The 27,528-nt window shown below is 46.9% G+C and overlaps 2 protein-coding genes and 1 long non-coding RNA gene across 5 annotated transcripts in view; 1 reads left to right on the top strand and 2 right to left on the bottom strand.

The window, feature by feature from the left end:
* LOC125747956 (E3 ubiquitin-protein ligase RNF123) overlaps positions 1-27,512 on the top strand; it is a 92,294-nt gene extending 64,782 nt beyond the window's left edge. For all 3 annotated transcript variants that reach the window (XM_049023655.1, XM_049023654.1, XM_049023653.1), the window contains exons 36-39: positions 9,308-9,450; positions 15,058-15,152; positions 25,829-25,914; positions 27,386-27,512. In XM_049023655.1, the coding sequence (XP_048879612.1) occupies positions 9,308-9,450; positions 15,058-15,152; positions 25,829-25,914; positions 27,386-27,485 (424 nt within the window). In that variant the 3' untranslated portion in view covers positions 27,486-27,512. The remainder of the gene's footprint in view (positions 1-9,307; positions 9,451-15,057; positions 15,153-25,828; positions 25,915-27,385) is intronic.
* LOC125747984 (uncharacterized) overlaps positions 1-27,528 on the bottom strand; it is a 300,948-nt gene that overhangs the window by 224,742 nt on the left and 48,678 nt on the right. The gene's annotated exons all lie outside the window — the stretch shown is intronic.
* amigo3 (adhesion molecule with Ig-like domain 3) lies at positions 32-2,971 on the bottom strand. The gene has a single exon (XM_049023686.1). The coding sequence runs from the start codon at positions 2,037-2,039 to the stop codon at positions 558-560; it is 1,482 nt and encodes a 493-aa protein (XP_048879643.1). The 5' UTR covers positions 2,040-2,971; the 3' UTR covers positions 32-557.

Below are 27,528 nucleotides of genomic sequence, written 5' to 3'. Positions count from 1 at the left end.
CCCCACCCCCCCCATGAGCTCCCCTCACACAGCTAAGAGATGGTTGCTTGTTTTGTATGAACCCTAATCCTTAAGATATAATCTTACTTTTTGATATTTCTATACGTCTCTTACGTTATTCCTGCCCACGTCCGCTGGTTAGAAACAGACTTTAATATCAGACGCTGATTATAAGTATCTTTTATGCATTATTCTAAACTGTATTGAGCAGTATGTAAAACCTAATAGCAGCTTGTTGCAGATCTGTCAGACTTACCTGTGTAGCCTGGCGTTTGTGTGTGTGACAAACTACCTTTTGCGTAGTTTGTTATTAATTTATTGAACAAGGCAACTGTTGCTAGATCTAATGGCTTAAGCAGTACTAAAAGGGCATCATTACCATTATTATTATTCTGTTCCCTTTTCTGGAAGCGGAGTCCCGGGTTCCTGGAGTTCAGTCAGTCTTTGTCGGGTATGCAGACATACATCAGCCTATAATCCTTACCCCCCTCTACTGAAACAAGCAGATAATCCAGAGAAGGGTGGCTATGGTCCGGTCACACGTAACCGTCCCACCTCTACGGCACGATGGTAGCGTCCGAGAACACCGGGCTGATGGAGTCGGCTTCCCCCCGCAGCTGCGTGAGTTTGGGATGCTCCGGAGCCAGCGACGGCCGCAGACGCCCATTCTGGACCTCCTTAATGGGCTCCAGGAAGACCACATGCTTGCTGCTGCCCGCCTTCCGCCCGGGTCCCTCGGTGGTGGCCGGCGGCGTGGGGGTCAGCATGGAGGATTGGGCACTGCACTCGTTGGCGGGGCTGGTGGGCCCGGGTGGTGACGGCCGCCTATGGCACCAGCAGCGGCAAGGCGTAAGGTAGAGGTACATCAGCACCAGTACCAGGCTGACCACGCAGCCCAGCAGGGTGGTGAAGCCCGTATTGAAAGGCTCCACCTCGACGTATCGCGTGGTCACCGTCACGTTCACCTCCCACGTCTCGTTGCGCAGCCGCTGCCGGTCAAGCGCCATGCACAGGTAGATGCCGGAATCTTCTATCCGCGCCTCCATGATCTCCAGGCTGCCGTTGACATACATGCGCAGGGTGCCGTTGTTGCCTGGTGGAATGATGTACTCTTGGTGTGGGGAGATCCACAGGAAGGAGAGGCGGTGCCCCCGCATGGATGTCTTGCAGTCCAGCAGCACTGGATCCCCGACGAAGGCCGTTAGACTGGTCTCGGGCGCGCCCGGTGTGCCCTCTGGTGGCAAGGTGCAGTTCTTGAAGAAGCGGCCGTGCTGGAAGAAGCGGATGGAGGCACGGCGCTCCCCGAACACCAGGCACGTGTGCTCCTCCTTGTAGTCCCTCACGGAGCCAAAGCCCCGCTGCTCCCAGCGGCGGAACATTCCGTACATGGCGCATTCGCAGATCAGCGTGTTGTTGTGGAGGAACAGGCCGCTCTGTACATACGTGGGCAGGGCTGCGATGTCCTCCATAGGCAGCCTGGACATGCGATTGGAGGACAGGTCCAGGGTGCCCAGGAAAGGGTGGCTGTGCTCCTGTATGGAGAAGAAGGGGAAGTCCGTCAGCCGGTTGTGGCTGAGGTAGGCCCGGTGCAAGCTCCCCATGCCAGCCAGAGCCCTGCTCTCTACCCGCGTGATGCGGTTGTTGAAGAGCAGCAGTTCCTCTAGACTGACTAGCTCCTGGAAGTAGTGATGTTCCACTACATGCAGCTCGTTGGAGGACAGGTCCAGGTGGCGGATGCTGGTGGCGTTCTGGAAAGTTCCAGGAGCGAGCCCGGTCAGTCGGTTGTGCGCGAGGCGCACGCTGTCCAGTCGGGGCAGGCCCAAGAAGGCGGCCTCCTCCAGGCGAGTCAGCCGGTTGTGGCTGAGGTCCAGGCTGGCCGTGGATGCGGGGATGTGTGAAGGCAGCTTCTCCAGGCCCCCTGATCCGCAGCTCAGGATATCGCAGGCGCACAGGCAGCCGGGAGGGCAGTTGGCCACAGCCAGCCGCAGCAGCGGTAACATCAGCAGCGCGAGTCCCGCCACGCTCTGAGCAAAGATCATCGTGCCACCCGGACACCTCCTCTCCCGGAGAGAGCCTCCAGGCTGCCACCGTATCCGGCCGGGAGCCCGTGGGCTGAGCTGAGAGAACTCCCTCCCTGAGGCGTATAGACACTGTGGTCCACAAGAACTTCAAAGCATCAAAAGGGAAAATGGCTAGCGAGCAGCGGAAATCCAGCATAAAGGAAATCAGCAAGGACTGAGGCCCCGGCAGAAAGATTTACTTCTACTCTGCAGAATCCTCACCTCTGTGAATCCTCTGTGTGCTCCGAAGCTCCCAGTAAATCCAGTCAGCAAGCAGTAGTCCTGTTTCTCAGTTGTTGCTTTGGTAGTCGTAGGTTTATGACACGTGTGGAGCAGGCTAGTTTGGTGTCAAAGGGTTCCGTCACCGGGGAGGTTAGTAATCACAGTTTCTCTGTACGTGACTTTTGGATCCCCGCCTGGTCCGGAGTCAGAATGGCTTCTCAGGTGCTATCTTCTTATTGTCGTTCACTGAGTAAAACACTTTAAGCAGAGGCTCTGCTTGAGCTGCCGGGCTGAGAGCAGTCTTAACGGCGCTGGTTCTGGGGGGCGAGATGTGGGGGGGGCCCTGGGTTCAGATCACGGGGGTATGGAGTCAGACCCCAGATCTTCAGAGCTGCTGCTATCCTGTTGATATATCCATCACCCTCCCCCCCTTCCCAGAGTCCGGGAAAAGTCCACAACCCTCAGGTCACTCCATCCTGGCCAGTGGCAATCCCGGCTCTCCCGGAGTTTGGTTGCGGAGATCCACCTTGCAGCTGTTTTCAGGCACTTTCTGTCTCTGGGGAGCTCCTGTGAGCTTCTGCCCCTTCCTCCAGCTCTCCAGCATCCAGCCTGCCGCGTGGCTGCTCTCTCGCTCACTCTATTTGAAGCTTGGCTTAGTGCATCTCTCTCTCTCTCTCTCTCTCTCTCACACGCGGTTACAGAGGAGGGGCGTCCGGGTTTGTGTTCAGGGCACCGATTGGCCAGAGTAAGAAATAAGAAAACATAGGAGAGGGTTGGTTAGGGATTCCTGTGGTGTAAATACCAGCTGTATCATTATCATAATCGTTCCTGGCCCATAATCCTCAGCGGTTATCTCACAACATTGTCACTATGATGAGCTGCTCTGACAGGCGCTGGTGGGAGAAGTCAACTGTCATTTGCCAAATATCAAATCAGTCAGCTTCTGTGATTTCTCTCCTTTTCTCCATATTGTTTTTAACTGACTGATAAAAACTGATTCCATACATTCCATTCATAATAATAAAAAAAGGCTGGCTGCAGTCTGTACTCCTGGCAATGGAAGGCTGGCTGCAGAGGAAGTGCCCTGCATGCGTGTTGGTGTTTTTCCGCGTGTGTGTTTATGCACTCCTTGCATGTTCCAGAATCTGGAACTCCATACCTAGAACACTGGAAGTGTTTCAGTATGGGTGGGGAGATGTAAATGTATGTCCTGGATCATTAGTTTTAGAGTAAGTTAACATGTTGTCTTGTATAAAAATCCCGAAATTCTCATAAGCTTCCAGTTCCAGATTTTGGGAAGGGCTCAAGCAGAACGCTAACGCCGCGCCGCACGTGAGAGTATGCGCCCGTGAGAGTATGCGCCCGTGAGAGTATGCGCCCGTGAGAGTATGCGCCCGTGAGAGTATGCGCCCGTGAGCACCTCCGCGCACATCTGCAGGCAGCTGCCTGTGCCTCTCGGTCACTGTGTCCCTCGCAGCTCTGACTGCTGTCATAATGTGTTACCCTCCCAATCCGCTGGCTCCGTGCTACAGGCCAGCCGGGAGCTCATTCCCAACCCCCAGCCCCCAGCCCTGAGCCCCCCCTGCCTGCCCCTGCCTACTGCCAGGCCTGTTTACTTGTAAACGGATGACACAGGAGCGACGTGTGTTTGCTGTTGGTGGGGGGCAGGATACATACATAACCCATCACGTTCATTTCTGTAAAGTTATTATTCGGTTATTATTTATTATGTATAAACATTATATTTTGAAACAAATCTCACTTGACAATCCCTTAAGCCAAAACGTCAGTCAGTTTGTTCCAAATCAACTTTATTTTGCTTTGTTTTACTTGCATGACTGAAATACTTTTAACTGCATTTTTACTCTGCTAGAGATTCAGCTGGTTAGTTTCCTTGCTTGGGGGTTAGTTACTATACCCAGTGAACTGAACTCCGAAACGAAACCCACATTTAAAATGTAATGATTTGTAGTTTTTCTACAGAGCATATTTCACTTGCCTTCATTGAATTTGCATATAAATTAGCAGTATCCATTAATTGCTTTGTAATTAGCTTGTAGTTATACACTCTGCAGTTGGTTAAAGTGCGCGTATGATATTTAAAGGGCCAGCGCACTGTTGCAAAACTGTTGGACTGTGTCAGTGATGGACAGATGGTGAGGCGACAGTGTTGTTTGTTCAGAGCCGCTTTGGTCGTTTATCAGTGCAGCTCAGTTTCAGTGTGAATTTAACATTTCACAATAAGGCTGTTTTACAGTCATACTCGAATATGCAGCGAACTTGGGGTTGTGAAAATAATGACGGCACTAATTGCAGAAATTTCTTTCTGTTCTTCTTCTTTGTTTAGACAGAATTGCCACCAGAACTCATTCATACACTCTTTCTTTTTTTTTTGCCCTTAGCAGAAATGTTGTTGTTAGTGTTTTTTATTCTGGGAACGATTTTGACGTTTTAAGCAGTGTGAATGACGAGGGTCAGCCATCAAGTGCTTCTCCCCGGATTTCTTCTATCTCTTGTTGTCGAGCGTGTGATTCACCGTTTATGGTTTCCAGTCGTCACATAAATCGCTGCAACGTTGAGCAGTAAAAAAAAAAAAAAAAAAAAAAAAACCTACTTTCCTTTTGTCTGCCGCCCTTTGAAAGGTGACAGTGGTGGTGATGTGGAGAGAATGGATCTCGTTCTTGGAAAATGTCACGCGGGTCTCTGCCAATCTGCTCTGCTGCCTTTTTCTTTTTTTTTTTTAGAATTAGACATTTTACCGACTATGTGATTTGTAAAACAAAAAAGACTTTTTTTGTCCCCCTAACATTCGCCACTCCTTGGTTCAGATGAGCATGATGTCACCGTGTGGTAGAACAGAAGCTACCATGTTGGCTGCGAGCAACGGAGGGATCCTCTGAAAAGAGAGTGTGTCCAGTGATTTTCTGGAGGAGGAGCGTGTTCGCATTCGTTCCATTCTGCGGTCCTGGGTCATTTCAGCCCTTCTGAAAATCTCTTCCAAGACTGGCGAGTAACTTCCCGATAAATCACTGCCACTCAAATCTCAGATTGTCACGGTAACAGCGTGAAAGTGGACCAGTGATGTCGCTCCCTGCGTTCATCGCAGAGGGTACCGTACCACTGGCTGATTTACGCTCGGGCACAGGGAGCCTGCACGCATTTGACTGGCTCGGGGTTCAGTGACGCAGGATCTCGTTTAGACCGCCGCATGCTGGCATGAGTTGAGTTTTCCTTTGAGCACGCCCCTCCCATGATGGGAAAAGTCACGGACGAGGCTGGCTGTGATGGAGAGTGGGGGTGGGCTGTAGAGTGGATGTACCAAGTTGGTTTTGTTCCCTTAGTAACACACCCCCCACCCCCTGCACATAACAACAGGAGACTTAGTCGGTGATTGGGGAATCAAAAAGCCATTCACTGCTATCAAAATCACTTGTGTGGCACTAGAGTATAATGAGCTTCGCCGTTTTTGTCTGGCCTCTACCATTGATGGATGGGGGCTGCCTCTACTGCCTCGACTGCCTCGACTGTGGTTTAGATGGGTACAGCACACCACCAAACCCTGGAAAAACAGCCTCATCTCCTCAAGCTTGTACTCATAAACAAACTCCTTTGTTGTCCTAGGGAAAGATGTTATTCCTGCCAGCAAACTTGGAAAATTTCTCTTGGCCAATGGATGGTTCTGAGTTTCGTGTAGAAGAAATGGAAACCAGCTTTACAGTGTCAGTGTCCGCTGTCGGTGGCTCGTGTCAGTTACCCATGTGACAAACTGCATAGGCTCGGAGTGACAGGAAAAGTCCCCATGTTAGCCAATACTGAGTTCACCTTCAGCAGGGGGTGCCGTATCCAGCAGGCTTTGCTCCCCATTTAGAACCGGTTGCTGGGTGACTGTTTGTCGTATCTTGCGGCATCAAAAAGGACGGGGCACTTGGGGAATTGATAGCTAATCCTGTTGCATGTGGGATTACCATGTGTTGAACCAGTAACATCCCCCAGGACAAGGAACTGACGAAGTATCTACCAGAGGAGGGTGCTGATTGGTAGCCCACCGGGGTGACACCGCTGGCTGTAGGCTCTGTGCCTTCATCCCGCTTATCCCCAATTCTGTGAGTTGTTATTCTGTATAACGCCTCCGCTCGACATGTGTGGAGTTCCAACATTCTCCCTTGATTGCGTGGGCTTCCTGCAGGTACTTCGGTCGCCTCAAACAGTGCAAAGATGTGAAATTAAACTCATTGAAGAACAGACCTCCAAAAGACAAGGGGGGGGGGGGGGTCCAGGTATACATTATATAACTAAAAATGCCAAATTTGGTTTGCTTATTTATGGTTAAGGTTAGGGCTGGGTTGGGGTTAAGCTTGTCATTGATGGCAATAGGGTTTTATCCATAGAAATAAATGGACGCATAAATCCCCACAAAGATATGAGTCATGGTTTGTGTGTGTGTGTGTGTGTGTGTGTGTGTGTGTGTGTGAGTGAAGGGGGTGGGGTCATGTATTACATTATGGGGACTAAAAGTCCCCACAGTGTGAGAAAAACCTGTTGTTTTGATGTGGGGACCATTTGTTTTTGGTCCCCAATGGGGAAACTCAACTTTATAAAAATCCGTTACTGCAATCGAAGAACTAAAAATGCCAAAAGTGAGGCGGGTTCCCAGAAACCTCTGTGTCTTTCGTAAGTTCTATCACAAGTTGTCTCTTAATGCTCTGACGTGTTTCCCGAAAAGTTCTTAGTGGAGTATATTTTCTGTAAGTTATTCTTTCATAAGGTTGGTCTGAGCCTCTCTTAGCCGTCTCTTATTGCTGTTGTAGGCTCATACTGCTCATTTAAAATAAGTCTAACATTGTTAATTGTGCAGTTTCATAACCTAACATCACTTAACCCTCTGGGGTCTAAGGGTAGGGGACACACTTTCACTGACTGGGGCATGATCACACGTTTCATTCAATATCATAAACTTAATTCATGGCAGATAAATTATTTCTTATACATTTGTTTTGGCATTACACTCATCTTTATTTTAATGTACTTTGTAAATATGTCAGATTTATGTGAGATTTGACATCAAAGTATAGACTTTGCAAAATGCAGTTTGGAACGCTTGCATAAACTTTATAAAAGTACATAGTAAACAATGGTGGAAGTTTGTTTCGATTCCAGATTTCTGATGAACATCAATTGGATAAATAAATAAGAAAAAGCTAACTCATGTCACTATTTCTGGACCCCTTTCATTGAATATGTAACAACTTTCATGTGTATGCATGAGCCATTCACACCTGGCCACACCCCCCCCCTTTATGACGCTGATGGGGATGCATCTGGATTGTGTTTCACCGTTGCGCTGTTCATCAAATTAACATGCGAATGCGATATGAATTTGCGGAAATGCGCCTGTTTATAATGCGAATAGCGATCTTCAGGTGAGGGCGGCACTACACGCCCCCGATGCAGGTACAACAAAGAAAGGTGACATGGTTTACTTTTTTACCAATTCAACCTAATTTTAAAAACTTTAATACGTTCGACAGTTGACGTTTTGAAAAGAATTGAATTACATGCTGTCGACTCCAGAGGGTTAATTAAAAAATAACTGATCCGTATGATAAAATGATTCATAAGATACATGATTACAATCTCTGTTAGCTTTTGCCCTTGTGCTTTCAATGTTCAGAAAATTGGCCCCAGTAATACGCTGATTTACTATGAAAGATAAGGAGCGCGCTGTTGATTATGATTTTATTTATTATTTCCCCTATTTCCGGCCCCCTGGAACGCACACACCTCTCTAAATGTGCTACATGTCACAGTATATTAATTTTAGTTCATGAGGTTGATAAGAGTTGACACTGCTAGTTCATTTACATCTTTGTATAATATTTTTTCCCCAAAAAACCACCCTGGACTAGTCCTTAGTAGTCATATAGGACATTGTCTGTTAAGACAGTAACTTTTCTTTAAGCTGTTGGGCCATTGGTCATCCTTATATCAGTGACATGCACACGTACTGGTGCATGCAGGTGTTTTATAGAACAAATAAAAATAAACTGGTGATGCTACTGTCTGGGGAGGTGGGTTTGGGCACCCTATTAGCGGAAATTTGTATTTTATTTTTAGGTTCTCCCCAATTCTGATCAGTGCAATATTTTAGTGTTATATTTATAAAGGATGCCACTTTCTGTCATGCAGCAGTCGAGCAGTTACTGCATGGAGGGAATAATCAATTCTCAAGCCATTGATGTCAACCAATCAAGTGTAACGGCGCCTATTAAGGTCGCACTTAAAAAGCTCTCCCTTAAGCAATCTCTGAAGAGATTGTTTAGGACACAGGTGTATTAAGAGAAATACCTTTCATAAGATGCGTCTTTAGAGTCATCGTAAGATGCTACAAATCATTGTTATCAGGAAATGCACCCTCGTATTTTGTTAGGTTACTTATCGTGAAGGTTAGGGCTGGGTAGGGGTTAGGGTTGTCATTGTTGGGGGTGGGTTTTTCACATAGAAATTAATGGGCGGCCCCCACAAAGATATAAATACAAGTGTGTGTGTGTGTGTGCATACCCTGTGATAGAGTGGTATTCCTCCAGGCTGAGCCTCAGCCTTGTGCTGCCAAGGGTTGGCTCCAAGCTTTCCTTTCCCTTGTGGTTCTGTGTTGAGAAGAAGTTGGAAGATGGATGGATAGTTGGATCACTCCCACCCAGCCTCCCTCTGCCCAAGCCCTCGTGACTTCAGTGCTCTTCGCCTTTCTGGCTGCAGACGGCCACCGATGCCTTCTGATGGCCCCTCGGAGCTGAGCTGTCGTTCTGAATTAAAGCTCTGAACATGAGCTGGAAAGTCCCCCTTACCCTCATTGCTATAATTCTCCCCTTTTCCATCTGTTAACACTACCTTCATGGGAGCTGCTGGTGGAATTATACCAGACTGTCATGTGGTTCAGAGGGTGTGCTATGAGGTTTAGGGGGTGTGTCAGGTTGTGTGGTGTGGTGTAGGCATGGGCTTGATGTTTCTCCTGCCCTCTTGTCTTTCAGGGTGTCCCGTGCCTCCTTGGTGTTGCTGTCTGACCCCTGCTTCCAGCTGAACTCTATCCGGCACCTCCTGGGAGAGAGTGAACCGCCTATCTCTGGGGCTGCCCCAGGGCCCTCCGAGCGCAAGCACTTCTCCCTGCACGCCTGTGAGTGGCCTCTCCATGCTGATATCACCCCCCCCGACAGGGGTGCCAGACGCTGCAGCCTTATACAGTCTCTCTGTTATCTGCTTGTACGTTTTTCATCGCTGTTTCAGAGAAGACTCTTGCGTCGACAAATTCCAGCGAAGTTTCAAGTTAGAAAGTCCATAAAGGTAGAACTCGAACTTCTCTTCGGAGCCAGCTGAGTGCTTTCAGCATTCTTGTGATTAATATTTAATTGAAATATATACCAAAGCCATTTTTTCTCCTCCATCTCTTTCTGAGCTTGTTGCTAATACAAGCCAAGGGCTTTTTTGGCAGTTCAGGCTGATACTGCAACCCTATCTCACATACACACATATTGAGGGTTCCTGATGTCCTGAAATAAAGATCATGCATATTCTGCTCTCCTTTAAAACTTCTCGTTGTTTTACTGGTAACTTAATCCTGTGTTGTTATTCTTCTCCAACCTAAAGTACCTTCAGACGTACTTTAACAGAGACCCTCTTGGGAGCAGACTTTGATTAGTACGTTCCTAAGCACTTGCATGTAATATAATAGAATTCTTTATTAGTGCCACATCTTCCTGTACTAGAATATGCCCTGGCAGCCCCCCCCCCCCCCCCCCAAAAAACAGGGAAAACTTTACCAGCAAGCTTTTTCTGCCTGTTCGGTGTTGAGCCGGCTGCCTGAGTGCACCCTGACATCCCTCCAGCACCGCGGGAGAATGCGTCGGTGATTCAGCCGTGCTCATTACCTCAGCGAGGCCCCGCTGTCGGCTTCGGACTTCCGTAGGCGTGGCGGAGTTCCTGCTTCTGCCCACGGCAGCTTTTTTTTCCCAGGGACTCGACTCATTTGTCAGAACACGTGGCCGCCGGGATTGTGCGCATTTCGTTTCAGGCCATGCGTGAAACACAAATAAATGATACACACGGTAACCGAGAGCGTAATACCAGCCCCGGTACTTTAATTTCAAAGTCTTGAATGCAAAGCACTGGGGGGGGGGGGACCTTTTTAAATCCGGAATAACCGGGTCAGGATCAGCAGGGGGGTGTTGTGGAGGTTTGGGAATAGGTTTTCCCCACCGGTGTGGTGTGGGTTCACTGAAGTCGTCTTTATATAAGTTTGTACCATCTGTCTGATTTTAATTATCCAAACGCACAGGATGGATCACCTCTCATTTGCAATAATGCTTAAAATATTTCGTTTTTCATTCAATGCGGTCGGCTGTGTGGCTGTTTTTATTTCATCATTTCAAATGTAACAGAGTCAATCCGGACTTTTGACACCATCACTTCCCGGGAGCCGATGGGTGGAACTAGCCTCCCCCTCCTCCCACTACCCCTTCTCCACCCCCCCTTCCAGTAGCACTCCTACACTGGAGCCTTGCAGTGATCCATCAGGCTTCAGGGGGATGGTGACACACTGTGGTTAGCGTGCAGTGGCAGTACCGTAGCATACGCCGCAGTGAAAGAAAAACCCAGTTATTAGCCGAACAGTGGTTGCTATTGATCATCCATGAGCAATGGAGAGTCTGACAGGTGATGCCATCAGAATTGATTCTGCTGTGCGTTATTGCATGTAGCAGAGTGGTTATGTAAAATGAATCAACACCATCTCTCAGCCAATCAGAATTGAATATTTGTGCTCCTGTTTATCTCCTCCCCCCACCCCTCCCAATAAGCTGTATATAGAAGGGGCTAGAGCAGCACCAGGCCCACCGTGCACCCAGGCTGGCCAGAAACTGGAAGGGCAGTCTTCTAATTCACCTAATTTTGGATTGTGGCTAAGGAGGACCGTCAGTGTCGTTCACTGTTTCTATTCCTGGGTCTCATAAATTATTCCTGATTAAAAGTGACCAACGCAGAACCTTGCAGCTACAGCTGCCGGTAGATTTTTCACACAAAGCTACAGATCTCCTTAGTTCCCTCGGGAATGAATCGGTCTTGAAGGACACACCTACATTGTCACGGGAAAGCCCTAGTGCTCCTCAACAAGATCTAATGACTTCCTTTTTTTTTTTGTTTTACATTGATGAGTTTCCTTCACGAGAACCGAAACGTTGTAGCCAGTTGCATTTATTTTGTCGTAACATTACACTGTGAAGTTGCCTAGCTAGTGATTTTGCCCAAATTGCATTACTTTGCTTATCCATCTATTAGGCATGCTATTTAATTAAAGTACGTTTCTCAGGGATACATCTTTTTGTCAGTAGTCAGTACGTTTTTATCTTCCGTTAATCAGAAGATGTGAAGGTGACAAGGATATTGTTGTCGTGTGGTCAAATGAAATTTTCAGGAAGTCATTATCGCGATTTTCCTCATTAAGACAGAAATTGACTATTTCTCCTTCTGTGCCATGGTGGAAAAAAATTGAAGATTGTTTGTGTTTTTATGATGCAATTTAAAGGGAGCAGAATAGCATGAAAACAAATAGCGACCGATGGAACCGGGTTGCAGGAGTCTGATCGATTTTTGTTCCATTTCTGAAGACGTCAGCACACGAGAGGGCTGGCCACTGTCAGGACGCGCTGAAAAGCATCTTCAGGAAGCTCTCCGGCTGATGCTCACTGCCACCGGCGGCCGCTCTTACATTATGGATGAACGTCGAAGCCAGCTAGAATTCTCCGTGTTGTGATGCGCCCTTTGGAAAAGTGTGCCGGCCCGAGAGGCAGCAAAGGAAAACCGTCCGAGTTCTGATTTTCCCCTCTTCCATCGCAGACCTCCGACATCCAGCTAGACTCGCTTTTCATAATAGGGGAGCTGCAGATTGTTAACAGAATCTGCAATACATCAGCGAGCCCAATACGTGCTTTCTGAAGTGTTGATGTCATTAGTTATTGGATTATGTACACAAGGGGCGACTCGATGGCTCAGTGGGTAGCACTGTTGCCACATGCCTCCAGGGCTGGTGGTACGGAATGCCTTTTCTGGTTCTATCTGTGTGGGCTTTGTAAGTTCAACCTCCCGCAGCCCAAAAACATACCGTTTGGTGCACTGCTGTCTCTGATGTGCCCTTACTGTGTGACCTGCGAGGGACCGGCATCCCATCCAGTGCACACCTTTATACCCTGTGCACACACACACTTACCTTAACTATAAGTAACCTAACAGAATACAAGGGTGCATTTCCAGATAACAATCATGTATAGCATCTTACAATGACTCTAAAAAATATTTTATGAAAGGTATTCCTCTTCCTAGACCTGTTTCCCAAACAATCTCTTAAGAGATTGCTTAAGGGAGAGCTTCTTAAGTACGACCTTAATGTGTGCTGGAATACCTGATTGGTTGACATCGATGGCCTGGGTGGTTGGATTTTATATTATTGTCTGTCTCTCCTTTCATTATCTTAGTTCTGGGCTGCTCTTCCTATGTTTTCCGATTTTCTTTTTGTACGATGCAATGGCTCGATCTCTCTCCGGGACGTTCGATGTGGGTCTGACAGATCATGACGCGAGACAAACAAGCTTGGAAAGTCATGGCCCCAAAAGAGGGGAAAAAAGAAACAAATCGATGTTAATGGGAAAGCCTGGAGAATGTGATGACTGTTTTAACATGACGAAATGCCCCTATAAGACTTTTAATTATTGAGAAGTGCTACGAACGTGAGCAAATTCCTCCAATTTCCCAGGCCTGAGATTGATGGTCGCTGAAGTAGCTCACCTGTCTTCTTAATGCTTCCATTTGACACACAAGCCTAGAATTAGATGCATGAAAACTGTAGATGAATTAGATACATGAAAATCTATATGAAAAAATAGATTTAGGTGTATATCCCTCTTTAAATTGTATATAGAAACTGAGAGGGTCGACAGTAATGCCGTGTGCAGCCACTGAGCAGAATTGTTCATGATCTTATACATCATCCACTCCTCTGCAGCTGATTCAGGATCAGTCCTGTGTTGGAGCTGGCTTTCCTGATGAATTATCTCGCTTCCCAGCGGGCCATAGCTTGGAGAATTACACTATGGACTGGAAAAGCTTGCTACACACATCGAAAGTCCTGGGTCTCCTCAGAAATTAAAGTCCTTTTTGTATACAGTGCTGCTGCGTTGTCTGTCCTGTCTCAGGTACCTACAGCACTGCACGCCCTCCACTGCCTGACCCCATGCGGTGACCGATCTCGGGGGGGCTTCTTGGCAAAGCAAAAATCCCCCGCAAGCTTCTTTGTCTTGCTGATGTTGAGCTGAAGGTGCTTCTGCACCACAAGACGAAGTCCTCCACTAGCCCCCTGTACTCTGACGACGCACCCTGTGGTGGACGAGTCATAGGAGGACATCTATAGGTGGCATGAGCTGGTGCCCTCAGTCCGGTGTGTAGAGGGTGAACAGGGACCGTTCCCTGAGGTGTCCTAGTGTTGCTCACCACCATCTCTGACGTGCAGTTCCACAACCTTATCTGTTGGTCAGATAGCCCATGATCCAGGATGGATCTTATCTCTCCTTTTTACGCCCTTATACAGTATACAATGCTGTTTCATTTTTTCCCAATTGCCTTTCTCATATAATAGATTTTATAGCATGTTGTGAAAAGTATAAATGTTTAATGACTGATTTTTATTACAGGTATCACCTGCTGAAGGTACAGCCAGCTGTGGTAAAATACAGCCTGGATATTTTTACTTAATTAATGTATTTATTTGAAAGGCACTGAACTCGTGTCCCACATGAACCCTCTTGTCCACAGTCTGAATGCTCAGCTGCAGTGGGATGGCGTGTCTGCTGAAGGTCTGCTGCAGGTCTGCTGCAGGTCTCGCCCGACCCTCTGCTATTTTAATCATTTCTTCTGGGTGACAGTCAGTGAGCTGCTTCTATCTCTCTAACTTGGGCTGAGACCTGCCCTAAACCCCTGCTATTGTGCCCTTTCTCTCTGTGCGGGGGCCTGATGTCCTCCCCCCCCCCCCCAGCAGAAGGAACAGCTCAATATGAACAAGTTCATCAATACTCTTCTCACCTTTGCTCGAGTTACTGTGGCCTGGGGGGGCACCGGCGTCCGATACCGTAGGGACCAGCCCTTGTGGAGACGTTGTGGCAAGCAACCGCCATCCCCCCCCACGAGTGCTCTCTCCCCACGGGTGCTCCCCCCCCACCCAGAGTGCCCCCCCATCCCCCCCCCACCCCAAGCTATTCGGTGTAAATATGCACCAATCTCATAGTGCGCTTGTCCTCGGTGGGGCCTGTCATTCTTTATTGTGCACAGGGCTGCCGTGATTGGCAGCGTCAAGGGCCGTGCACACATTACTTCGGAACTCAGACAGGCATGAAATTGCATGAGGCGAGGATGTGACCGTGGACGGTTTTCTCCAGGGGGGCTGTAATTATCGGCTCGGTACGCCTGTCCGGTCCAGCCCAGTCCAGTGGGGTCTCCACTGGTCACAGTGTGATGAAGCAAGTGCCCCATCATCTGGAGTGGGCCATTTGTCTGATCAGTGCTCTGAACTGATTTTCAAGGATATTTCTGATGGCATCTGTACTCTAAGAAAGTTTTGGCTGTGTAAAGTACTCTTCTGGAAGTGGATAAATCAATAAAATGGAAAAAAAGCATAATATATGCTCGGGTGACTGAGTGGGCATGATGGGTAATTAAAATCAGTCTTCGTGTGTTTTCCCAGACACTGACTACATCAGCGTGGAGGAGGCTCAGAAGGTGGAACACATGCTGGCTTTCTTGACGGAGGAGTCCAAGCAAGCGGCAGCCAGCACAGCTGTGAGTAACCAGAGGAGCTGGGGGCGCTATAGATGGTGTATAGACAGGGTTTGCCAGGTTGGGGGAGGGACATGTTTTTGTATCAGTGGACAATGTTCACTGTGTGGATGGGGCTTGTCACAACATGGGAGGGGCGCAATTTGTATAAGGGAGGGGCATGTTGTATGTGTGAGCGGGCTTTACCAGGGTATGGGAAGGGTGTGTTCCAGATGTGGGCAAATGACATATTCTGTGCGTGTGGGCGGGGCTTATCACCGTATGGGAGGAGCATGTTCTGTATGTGGGCGGGGCATATTCTGTGGATTGGTGGGCCATTTTCATTATGTAGGTGAGGGTTGCCTCGTTTGGGAGGGGCATTATCAGTATTTGGGTGGGGCATGTTCTGGCTCTGAGCAAGTTATGGTCAAACACTGGCGGAAAGTTGCTGTTGCCCTCGACTTGTTACTTTCGCCTTCCCCGAGTGAGTCTTTGTTAATGATTGTTTTCACAAAAGTGGGGAGAAGAATTATGAAGCTGTTAGATCCACCTTCCTCTTTCCAGGAGATGTACTTCTGACAGCTCTCAGGAACACTTTTAAGCACTTTCTTGCCTCCTTGACCTGGCTCACTAATAGAAGCTGTGGCTTTTAGCGGTAGAGGACCCTAGCGCCAGTCCTCCTACTGTGTCCCTAAAGAAACAGACCAGCAGGTCTCTGCATCAGGCTACATGGCTCTGCAATTTGGCCCATGTGGCCGCTACGCTGGAGGCCCATATGGATGTACCGGCTTGACTTACTTTTTCCGTCGTTGGACCCTTAAGGAGTGTCTGAGACATGCATGTGGCACAGGTTGTAATGATCTGAGTCATTATAACATTCCCTAGGTTGGTTTGTACTTAAAAGTGTGTATTTTTCAAAAGGTTAATGTCAAGATGATCCGTTTAAACAGACAGGAATATTCCTATGTGTGTGTATGTGTCTAAAGTGTTTGTCTCTCCTTTCGGCGTCCACTTGCTGAAGTTTAGACATAATATTCTTATTCTTTTTCTTTTTTCCTTTATGGAATGTTTATTTTTGTAAGTAGGCTAATTCGTCATTATAAGTACCACCCCCCCCCCCCCCCCCCCCCCATCCGATTGGGTCAAACTTTTCCAGCCGGCGGTCTCCTGTGAGATGTGCAGGCCACGGCATATTTAAAAACAGCGCCGTGATGAATATGAAGGTCCAAGCCGCTGATTAAACAACAACGTGCCGGCGGCCATATTAATGTGTGACTGTGCAGCCGCCGCTATTGATCAGAGTCCCCGACGTGCCCCCCGTCACGTGGCCCCAGGCCCGTGCCGGACACCGGCGGCTTCCACGGGCTAACAGAACAAAGCAAGCCGGGACTCTCGTTAGCTAAAGCTATCCAGTGCCAGTTAGCCTGTCCTGCAAGCTACTGCGGCTGTTACTTTGTTTCAAAAGCTGTCGAGCCGCACAGGACCATGGGATTTACTTATGCCCACCCACCCCCCGTAGTCACATTCTAATGCCCGTTTGATTAGGCTTCTCCCATGGATTCTGTGGTCCAGCGATGTTGCGTGCCGGCCTGCCACTCCAACGGGAAGCGTCCCTACAGCCATCTCCACACCCGGGGGGGGGGGGGGGTGTGAGGGTGCGGGGCGGAGTACCAAGGAGACTCTTCTCATTACCCATAATTGTTCCATCCAGGGCAAGTCCGTCTGCGTGCTGCGGAGAGAACAAAGCCTTCTACCGCTGCTCATTGCTATTCCATTAACCAGCCCTTACTGCTATCGAGCATCAGCACTCTCTGCCCACATGGAAAACACCCAGCGTTTCCATCTCTGAGTGCTTTTAGTCCTGCTTTGGTCTGTTTTAGCTATTTCACATCTGCATCCCCAGCTCACGGAGGTCGCTGGCAGAACACCCCCCGCCCCAGCGCAGATGAATGGATGGAGGTAGTTGCTGTGATTTTGGGGGGGATTTGGTTGGAAGAGGGCCCTTTACGCCACTTTCCTGGAGAGCCCCTGCACTTATTTAAGTCTTTGAGTTGAGCGCCCCCTCCTGCCTGGAGGCCGGCAGTTGTCCTGTTTATCGACAGACATATTCCTTTTGTTGGACCGTATGACTCCCATCAAAATAGCATCAGAAATCGAAAAGAACAACAAACACCGTCATAACATTAAACCGTTTTAGTCGGCTCGTCACCCAAAACGTCTGGAAAGACAATTAAGCGCAGAAACCTTCATATGTTTTTGGTAACAGAAATATAAAATGTAAAATTTAAAGTAGGAGTTTCTTTTAGAGGATGTTCTGTCCAAGGCTGGTTGTAGCTAAAGTTAATGTAGTTTACACCTCCTTCCAGTGAGGTAAACATGGAAAATGAACTGAAATTGGATTACAGTAAAGCAGTGGCATTTCAGTTCTTTTGAGAGTTTGGTTGCAGTGTATCGTCTAGGACGCCTGGTGTTTTTTTGTTTTATTTTTTTTTTGGGGGGGGGGGGGGGTTACTGCACTGTTCAGTGCTCTTTCTTGCTCACTGGCAGATATGTAAACACAGTTGTTCTGGCTTTTGTTCTCGGCGGGGCTGGTGGTCTGGGTTAATACCAGAGATAGCTACAGCCTTGGGGTCCATCCTCCGCTGCTACCTAGATCCTTACATTGGATAGCCCCCCCCCCCCAGACACACACACACCACCGTCCATGTCAATGGTGCATTTCTGCAACAAAGTGTCCTCTAGAAATAGCACCCCCCCCCCCCCCCCCCCCCCCCCCCCCCGTTAACCATGAGGTGAAATTGCAGCTGTACAGATGAAGCATTCCTTTTGTGTCTTCGTCGATTTTGATCGATGGCACTTGTCTTCGGTGTAAGCGTAATGATCGAGCGCCCTTCGCAAAACTTGACACAGACGTAGTGCGGAGTGAGTAATGCAACAACCCCTCTTTATTTTGCATTTCTGCGTCTTCACTGTTATTACCGTGATTATTCTTTCTGAGAACTGTCACTGTGAAACATTCTGCGATTAAAATGTTTGTGTTGCCGCTTATAAATACCCTACGTGGATTTCCTCCGCCCGTACCTTTCAGACGCTGGGAGGGATTCACTAAATGCCTGCCAGAAAATCAGCACACCCCCAGAAAAATGCTAATAACGCTTAGAGGTGGCGATTTATGAAAACTGCTGAACAGTATTTTCTCGCACGGAATATAAGAGAAGGGGAAATTGCATTTCTTTGGTTGTAGCTGTGGTCATTATGGTTGTAGTTATGGGGAACTGATGGACCTTATGAAGTTCTTAAAGGAGTGAGATGCCTGAAAGCTCAGCTGGAGGTCAGCAGACAGGCTTCCTTTGGTGATGCGTGGTTTGTTCCCTGAGTACTGGTCTATTACCTGTAGCTTAGCTTAGCTCACCATTTTCCTCTGGCCAGTGTGTGAAAGGTAGCATGGTTATGCAGGTGGACACTACATCCATAAACCTACCGGAAACATCTTTGGCCGGGATCTTCGTTACACCGAGTCCTTCGATCGTCGGTCCTGAAAATTCATAACTGCCTGATGACCCACAGTGATATCGACTCCGTTATCACAATGAAGGTTCTCAACATCCTTGTATAAGGGGCATCTTTTAAATCTTTTAAAATGCAAAACAAAAGATGAAACCTTAAATGATCTGGTGCTTATATACTAAAAATAATTTGTTATGAGATCACAGCGGAACAGAATTTGTTATGCTGATTCCGAGTATGAAAGGACTGGTAGGAAAATGAGACCAGACTGGCTGTTACGTTAAATAAAACCTGGAGAGAAATATAAGTACTGCTTATGTTAATGTAATGAGATGAGAGGTACTGGGGGGCTTGGGGGGGGGGGCAGGCTGGGCTGTGACAGGGAGAGCCGCCTGCAGTCTTGAAATCTACGTAGCAGATTAGGGAATGTTTCGAACCTCATCATTCCGACTCTAAACAGATGCTGTATTTCCACCCCCCATCTAAAAAACTCTTTGACTGTCGTATGAAGCTGGGGAGCAGTTGTGGGGTGGGGTGGGGTGGGGGGGGGCGGGGGGAGGACGGGGAATCTGGTAAAATTCATGTATGATTTAAAAGTTTATCCCCAAAGGTTACCTGTAGCTTAGATACGCAGGCATCTCCCGGCTGTCTGCCTGTGGCATTATGGGATGCCGGAGGTTTAGTCACGGAAACTTTGACGCTGGTAAATTCTGAGCTGGAGTTTGTGTGGTTTAATCCACACAATTTACTGCCACACACACCCTGTAAATGTGATTTTTTAAAACTACCTTTTGCTGCATGTTTGGACAGTAAATGCATACTATTCACAAGCGTTCATCTTGCAGACGAGCTTATTCTTCTGGCCTCTTGTGGCAGGGTTTTCATTCAGTCCCGCCCAAGGCAGCTGTAAATTAAACGTTTGTCTCAGCCGGTACGACGCAAACAATCAGGTGCACGTCTCGCCCTGGCTTCTGCTCCATCAGCAATTTCAGCCGACCGGACGGAGATGGGGACGCAGAGCTCCATGGGGTGGAAGGGAGGATCTTGCTGACTTAAGGCCAATGACTTATACCTCAGCTTTACCTCGCAGAGCATCACCAAGACTGAAAAGGACGTTCTGCTTTTTGCCGAATCAGTCTGTGTATTATATGAGTTTTAAATTACTCCTCCCTAGAAAGTGAACAGCCATTAAATCTCAATGAATATATATAATGTATGAAGTTCAAGAAACGTAGTGGTATGTTTTGAATACATATTTTCATAATGCTTTCAGTGTCATTTCTAGTCTTTATTTGAAATGAAAACAAAATAACGCATTTTAATCTTTATATGCTAACTCTACTTCATTTGCAGTATACAGGTTAAAATGCAATAAAGGTATTTTCTTGTCATAGCAGCGCAAATGCACATAAAAAAGGGCTCATTTGCGCTTTTACAAACAATCGATTGTCGCATCAGTTATGTCCATCCCTGGTTATATTTATCTTGTAGCTCAACAAGTAGCGGATCACGCTAACAACGAGAAGGTTGTTGGTTTAAATCCCAGTGAGGATGATGCATAAAATTGTGCATGAAATCCTTTATACCATAAAAATCCATACCTTTACTGTAAACTGCTTTGGATAAAAGCTTCACATAAATGCGTGAATTGGTTAGGAACATGTCTCTGTCTGAAAGGTTGTGGGTTCAAATCCCATGACTGAGATTTCATTATTGGGCTCTTGAACAGGACTCCTAACCCTAATTGCTCCAAGGGCACTAGCTGACCCTACTCTCTGATACTCACTTTTATGTCTGCTTTGGATATATGTGTCTGTGAAATAAATGTCGCTTTAAGAATGTGCCATGTGAGGGACTCGCACCCCATTCAGGGTGTACCCCCTTGCTCCCTGGGATAGGCTCCAGGAGCCTCTGCAACCCGAGCAGGATAAGATGCATAGATGGATGGTTTTCAGTGGCTCTGCTTTGTATAACAATGGAAAAAAATATCATAACTATATTGTATTGCTAGATTAAGGCTATTCATACTGTACCTCATCGTCACATGGAACGATGGCTTTAGTTACGTGATGCCAGCCATCAGATTGTCCAGGGAAATGCTTTTAGAGGCAGGCCTATGCTCCATCCATCCATCCATCCATCCATCTACCCACTTTCCAAACCGCTTATCCTACTGGGTCGCGGGGGGTCCGGAGCCTATCCCGGAAGCAATGGGCACGAGGCAGGGAACAACCCAGGATGGGGAGCCAGCCCATCGCAGGGCATACTCACACACCATTCACTCACACATGCACACCTACGGGCAATTTAGCAACTCCAGTTAGCCTCAGCATGTTTTTGGACTGTGGGGGGAAACCGGAGTACCTGGAGGAAACCCCACGACGACATGGGGAGAACATGCAAACTCCGCACACATGTGACCCAGGCGGAGACTCGAACCCGGGTCCCAGAGGTGTGAGACAACAGTGCTAAACACTGCACCACCATACCGGCCTGCCTATGCTCCAGTTAGACCTTAAATTCATCTGTATGCAAACGCTGTTTTCAAGTTATGAGCGTATAGTACAGTAAGCATTAGTATAAATGAACACTGGTTGTAAAAAAACACACTATCAAAACAATTAAGTCTACTCTGGCTTTGCAGAGTACATTAGAGGGCACCCCGCATATTAATACGGTAACTAAGAGGTAGGAACCTCATAATTTATTAATTTCTTAAAGTAACAGGTATAGTATTGACCAATGCAGCAAAATCCCTGTTATAAGATTAAGCGATACTGTAAGATGCAGAGTGTAATTCATGCATGAAGCAAAATGCAGATGAAGACATGGAAATGTCTGGTCAGAAGATCTGAGCTCAGGCTTCCTTTCAGAAGAGACATCTTCATTCGGAGCCTTTCGCAGGGAATTTGATGTCAAAAGGTGAATCATTCTCAGAAATCCCTCAGCTAGAGGACAGATACCAGTCCTAAGCACCACCACCCCAAATAGTTTCATTTTAATATGCTGTTTTATTATTGCTATTGTTATTATTATTATTTTATTTTTTATGTTGGGGAAGAGTCATTTTTTATTAGAAGATGTAACATATAATGAACATATAAACCATACAGTACAGTAAGATTACGAAAGAAGCAGATGGTGACCATAGTCGATTACAGAGAGCTGTTACAAATTGAGATTACGAAAACATGCACAATTATTATTCTTTATCCAGCAGCATTTCCAACCTTTGACAATGAAGCTGTTTTCTAGACTTCAATTTTCTTGGCTTTTAATTTTCTGTTGATTAATGATTGTGGATTAATGATTAATATAAATTACTAGTATTAGCACTGCAAGCTATTTTTATGCTTAACCACCCTTTGTTTTAACGTCTTAGTTTATAAATGCATTTATAAATTGATAGTATAATTGATCATAAACGCATTTAAGCTCCACAGAAGAACAGATGCAGTTCGCATATTCTAGACCACCAGTGTGGGGGAAAAATTATGATAGAATAGTTGCTCCTTTGTAAGTGAATAGAACTAATTTAATTAAATTGTTGTTGTGGAAACTATTGATGGTAAACACAATCAGAATATGACAAATTCCTTGTGTGTGCCACACACACACTTGGCCAATAAACCTGATTCTAATTCTGAAAATGGAAGACGATTTTTCTCTTAATAAAAATAATGGGGAAAGGGACAGTTTTTCTTCTTGTATAATCAGCTTGATTTCCAGAACAGATGCCCACATGACCCTGTCTGAGACCTGCAGGTACCTGTGTCATTGGTTGGTAGCCCCACTCAGTCATCCTGATTGGACGACTGAGGAGAGTCATAGGACAAAAAAGTCACCATCGATCTGTTGGATGGGCTGACCTATGTCTTCCATAGCCCCCCCTCGCCTCCACACATATCACGAGGCTGAGTGAGTGGGACAATGTCCAGGTGCGACATACCTATGAAAACCCAACCGTGTTCTCTACTCCCTCAACACTGCATGTGGTGGGGACTTGTCTGTCTCCATGATGGGGCGATGGAGGAATGGAGAATTTAATTCCCACTTCGCTGACACTGATGAAGGAAATCAATGCCTGGGGGGTTGGGGGGGGGGTGGGGTTTAAGGAATCCGTCAAGGATCGGGAAATCCAGGATGTCTGAAAAAAGTCTACATTCTCATTCCGCTGGGAAATTGATGATACCGGTCGATACCCTTCACTGTTGAATTCCTTCACTGTCTCTCCAGTGTGGTCCGCTGCTATAAATGTCCTCAATTCGCTTGATAGGGATGGAAATGTCCTTAATGATCTCACCAGCCTCCCCAGGCCAACTCCTGCCCCACATCTACCCTCTCTTCACCCGGGGCTTTGCTTGTCACCGTGGTAACGGCAGAGACCCCCTTTTGGAAATTCTCTGCCTTCAGAATTGTAGAAGAACATGGAGAATGTCCAGCATGGTATCGATACGTCTTGCGTCTCAGGCCTTGGCCTGTCATCCGCAGCCCTTCTGCCCTTAATGGCTGATGATGAGCGATGTGCCCAGCGCTTGGTCGGTGGAGCGCCAATGAAAAATTAATGGCGAGTAAAGGAAGCTGGAAAGCAATAGCGTGGCAGGTCATTCCCGCAGAGGACGTTTCCCGACATGCAGAAGAAGAAGTGGGAGAATTTGGCGGGGGGGGGAGGGCGGGCTTTGGGAGTTTGTATTTCCTTCGGCCCAGAGCGGATGGCGAGCTGAAATCCAACCGTGTACACTGGGGAGGGGGGGGGGGGTGGGCGGGGGCACAGTGACTTTGAGGATGGAAGGGCACCAAGGATGCAAGCAACAGGATGACAACTCCACTTCTCTCGTTTAATTATTACGTATTATTTATTTTTATACTGCTCTCGCTTTGTGTCATATTTATTCTCATTCCTTTGCCCATCTGTTTGTACCATGTGTCTCTATTGTATTTTCTTCAGATGTCTTGTTTTATTTACTTGTATATATGTTGCTAGCTAGAACAGAACAGAATAGAATAGTGATGTGTTTCTAATTCCTGTGAGGAAATTCCCTCCTTTGGTCCTGTGCTTCCAAGCAATCCCAACAGGAGAGAATGAGAGAAATTCTTGAAGCAATTCCTTGATTAGGCAAAGTTGTCCTTATTGAATGCTTTACTCATTTCCCTTATTGTTGTGAGGTAGTAACTGTTTCACTTGGTAATTGTCAGTTTAACAAACCAAATCAAGTCAATTGGGCATCATTGTCCAATCATTCATACAAGTATACAGAGGTATGAAAATACATTCCCCTGGGACCGTGGTGCAGCATATAGACCGCAAGTGGCAATGATAATAAGAAGAATTAGGATGTGGGCTTATTGTCATAGCATCCTTATATAGTATAGAGTGGCGTGAAATAGCATTACCCAGAACTACAGTGTAGCGCACAATCAGCACTGAATACCTTTGCAGGCACAGAAGTTCACAAGGGACATTTGTAGACAGACTGGCTGCTGAAACAGTGAGGTTTTTGGCGTGTCTATGAGCCGTTCGACAGTGTGCTCTGACAGCCTGGGGTGGAGGGACTTAGGACCGGAGGTGGCTGAGTTGTACAAAGGAGCTGAGTTTGTGGAAGGGCGCTTCTGAGATGTTGGGGCTCCCTGGGGCCCAGAGGGCCCAGATCCTGTCAGACGTCAGTCACACTCAGCTTCTCTCCTCCCTTCATGGGGAAATCAACACAGACGCATAGCTGATACTTGCCCTCCTCTGCACTGCTCTCTACTCATCTCCAAGAGATGGTTTTGGTGAATTAAATGCCTGGAGACTGACAAGACGCTTAAAATTCGGCTCTCCAATGGACACGACGTGATGGATGTCATCACAAGTATTCCCTCGTGCCTTTTTTTTTTTGTTAATTAATTGTTTGATTTAAAATAGTTTTGGAGCCTGAACCGGAGACACATTTTGCTTAGAGTGCCAGATGTAAACATCCATTGATCCTCTGGTGAGGCTTCTGTGAGTCACAAGGGGCAAATTAAGGCTTTCAGTAGTGTATGTGGGCAGGATTTGCATGTGCTGTCAGTCAGTCAGCATGCTTTAACCTAAGGGGAACCGAAAAAGTATCGAGCAGAAGGTAGATTACAGCTGCTTGTTGATGCAGCAGGTGACAGAAGAATGCGGTCTCACCACCTAAGATTTCCATATAATCTCTTCATCACTGGCAGACCGTTTCACTAACCGAATTAAAACTGGATGTTTTGTGCTAAAACATTACCAGGGTATGGGTCTTCCTTCACTGCTGTTGATGTTTATTACCGTTTCATTTTCGACATCGTTCAGAAATGTCCTGAATGTAATGTGTTTGTAAGCAGCGCAGCCGTTGATGTGTGCGAATGTCAGTTTAGCTGCTTATTTTTTTTCATTTCTGCTGTTCTTACTGTAATGGTGTTTTAATCACCGGCAGGCCTGTTCCTTCTCTCTCTCTCTCGCTCTCTCTATGGTATGACGTTTTGGCCAGTTAGTATTAGTCTCCTTCAGTTCCGCCGGCCTGTTCATGCAAACAGGAGGGCAAGGGGTCACGATAGCTTAGCAATTATGCTGCCGATTCGGCATCCTGTTCTGTAGAGAAAGTCCATTATGAGTTTTAATTGCATCAGGATGGGTGGGAGAAGTAGGCGGGCCTGAGAAGGGCCAATGAGACACTGGGAGCGATAGGACTTGTAATGTATCCTATGAAGCTGCAGAAGGGGGCGGGGTCACAGCTTGTGGGTCAGTCCAATTGTGTTCAGTTTGCCAGTAAACACTACTACAGTACATCCTATAGTCGAGCAGAGCATTATGGGAAGTACACACACCGTGGCAGTCCAGCTTCTTCTGTTTGATAAAACCCTACCATCCACCTTCATTCTGGTCCCGCTTATAGTTGTTGTTTGTCTGTCAGAGCACATCTTGAGTGTGCATCTGAATTAAACAGCTCCTTTGTTTAACTGCTAAAAATAAAGCGATAAAAAACAAGCTGGGTGTCACATTAGATCTTCAGCTGCAGCTGAGCGATGACGGTGCCCTGCGCTTATTCCACTGATCTGACGACAGCCTTTTGATGAGTGACAAGCCAGGAAGTAACGTTACGGTTAGCGGAGCTGCAGCGCTTGCAGTTTTTATGTGATTGTTTGTTAGCTTTAATCTCAACTTGCTGAGTTTGTAACTGTCGTTTCTCTCTTCCCAGCCCACGAGTGAAGAGGATCTGTGTCCTATCTGCTATGCGCACCCAATTTCTGCGGTCTTCAAACCCTGCTCCCACAAATCCTGCAAGTGAGTTTTTGCGACGCCAAAGCCAAGCCTACGCAGATCTATGCAAAACACTGCTGAAACGCCTTAACTGTTTGGCTAATTCTTCATAGAGGATGCGCGATAGGTGGGACTTCTCTAAGAATATGTAATATATTAAATCTGAAGGAGATTTGGCAAAGGAACAGTCATTCTTAAATCAGATTTTTGAAGTAACATTTAGGGGCGATTTTTTTTTTGTTGTTGGGGTATCGCAGAACATTGACTGTTTATGAAACACATACGTTAACAGAAAATGTAGGGTGTGGACGAAAAAAAACATGCTAAAAAATTGACTGAAGCGCAGCTGCAAAGGTGAGTCATAGTGGCTTGAAGGCCAGTCAGCAGTGTGTGTCAGCTATGCTCTGACAATTAGCACTTTGATGTGTGAGATCTCAGAGTGACACAAGGCAGCAAGCAGAACTTCAGAAGGCCAAATGGGTCTCTGACTTGCTGACGTATCGGTCGCAAGATCTGCGGAATTATTTAACGTGCCAAGGAGAAGAGTCTTAAATCGCAACAATTACTGCCAAACTCAAGCTGTGCTAGCAAAGGCGTACAGTGGCTGTAAGTCGAGGATCAGCAACAGGGATAGACGGGCACTTCTTAGGACGATTGGCAAACATCTCAAAAGTATGACCTCACAAATTACCCATGGTCTTAATTAGGATCCCTGGAACCCAGCAGAAACTACTAATGTGCAAAGACACATGACCGGGTGTAAGGAGTACAGAACCTGAACCTCTGAGCTATGGAAAAAGTTATATAATCTGACAAGCCGAATGATGCTTTCAGTCCGCAGTGTAGGGGATTTGCAGTGGTATGAGCGGCCATCTTGTGGGAGTCGTTAGTGCCCATAATTGCTGTGCGTGGTCATATAATGGCTAAGGAATACAAGGGCGTTTCACAGGACCTGATGCACTCTGTGTTGCGAGCGCTGTTGTTTCAGAATCTTCCATATTCCAAGAGGTGGTTTCATGAACACCAGGTCAGTCAGAAGCCGTCCATGGCCTCCCCAGTCACATCATTAAACACCATGGAACCTTTATGGGAAGTTCTGGAGTACAGAGTGTGCAGTAGATATCAAACACCTTCAGCCCTGATGAAAGTAAAACCTTTTCTTCTTGAAGAAAAGTTCAGTATCCGACTGTGCAGTTTGGGAATTCTGTGAAAACATTTGTAAAAGGATTGAAACTGTTTGTGGGTTTATCATCGCCTTGCTAATAATTATTTATATTAACGTATTGTTTATTAAATATATTGTGTATATATATGTATATGTGGATATATGTGTTTGAACAGTGCACTGAACAGGGAGATGATGGACGGTGCCTTATGACCCCACTCACCAGGCTTCTTTGATCTAACCATTCCTCCATCGCTTGTTAATGACCCTGTGCTGGTAGTTGAGCTCTTGAATGCCCAGTGAGACTTTTCATCTCCTATGTCATCCCAGAGCCTGTATCAACCAGCACTTGATGAACAACAAGGACTGCTTCTTCTGCAAGGCCACCATAACTGGCGTTGAAGACTACAGCAAACCCGCCACTTCTTAGCAACTATCCCAGCACTCACCTGGGGGGGGGGGGGGGGGGGGTG

This window comes from Brienomyrus brachyistius, chromosome 8 (genome assembly GCF_023856365.1).
Source record: "Brienomyrus brachyistius isolate T26 chromosome 8, BBRACH_0.4, whole genome shotgun sequence".
Lineage (NCBI taxonomy): Eukaryota > Metazoa > Chordata > Actinopteri > Osteoglossiformes > Mormyridae > Brienomyrus > Brienomyrus brachyistius.
This window is presented reverse-complemented; position numbering and strand designations above follow the sequence as displayed.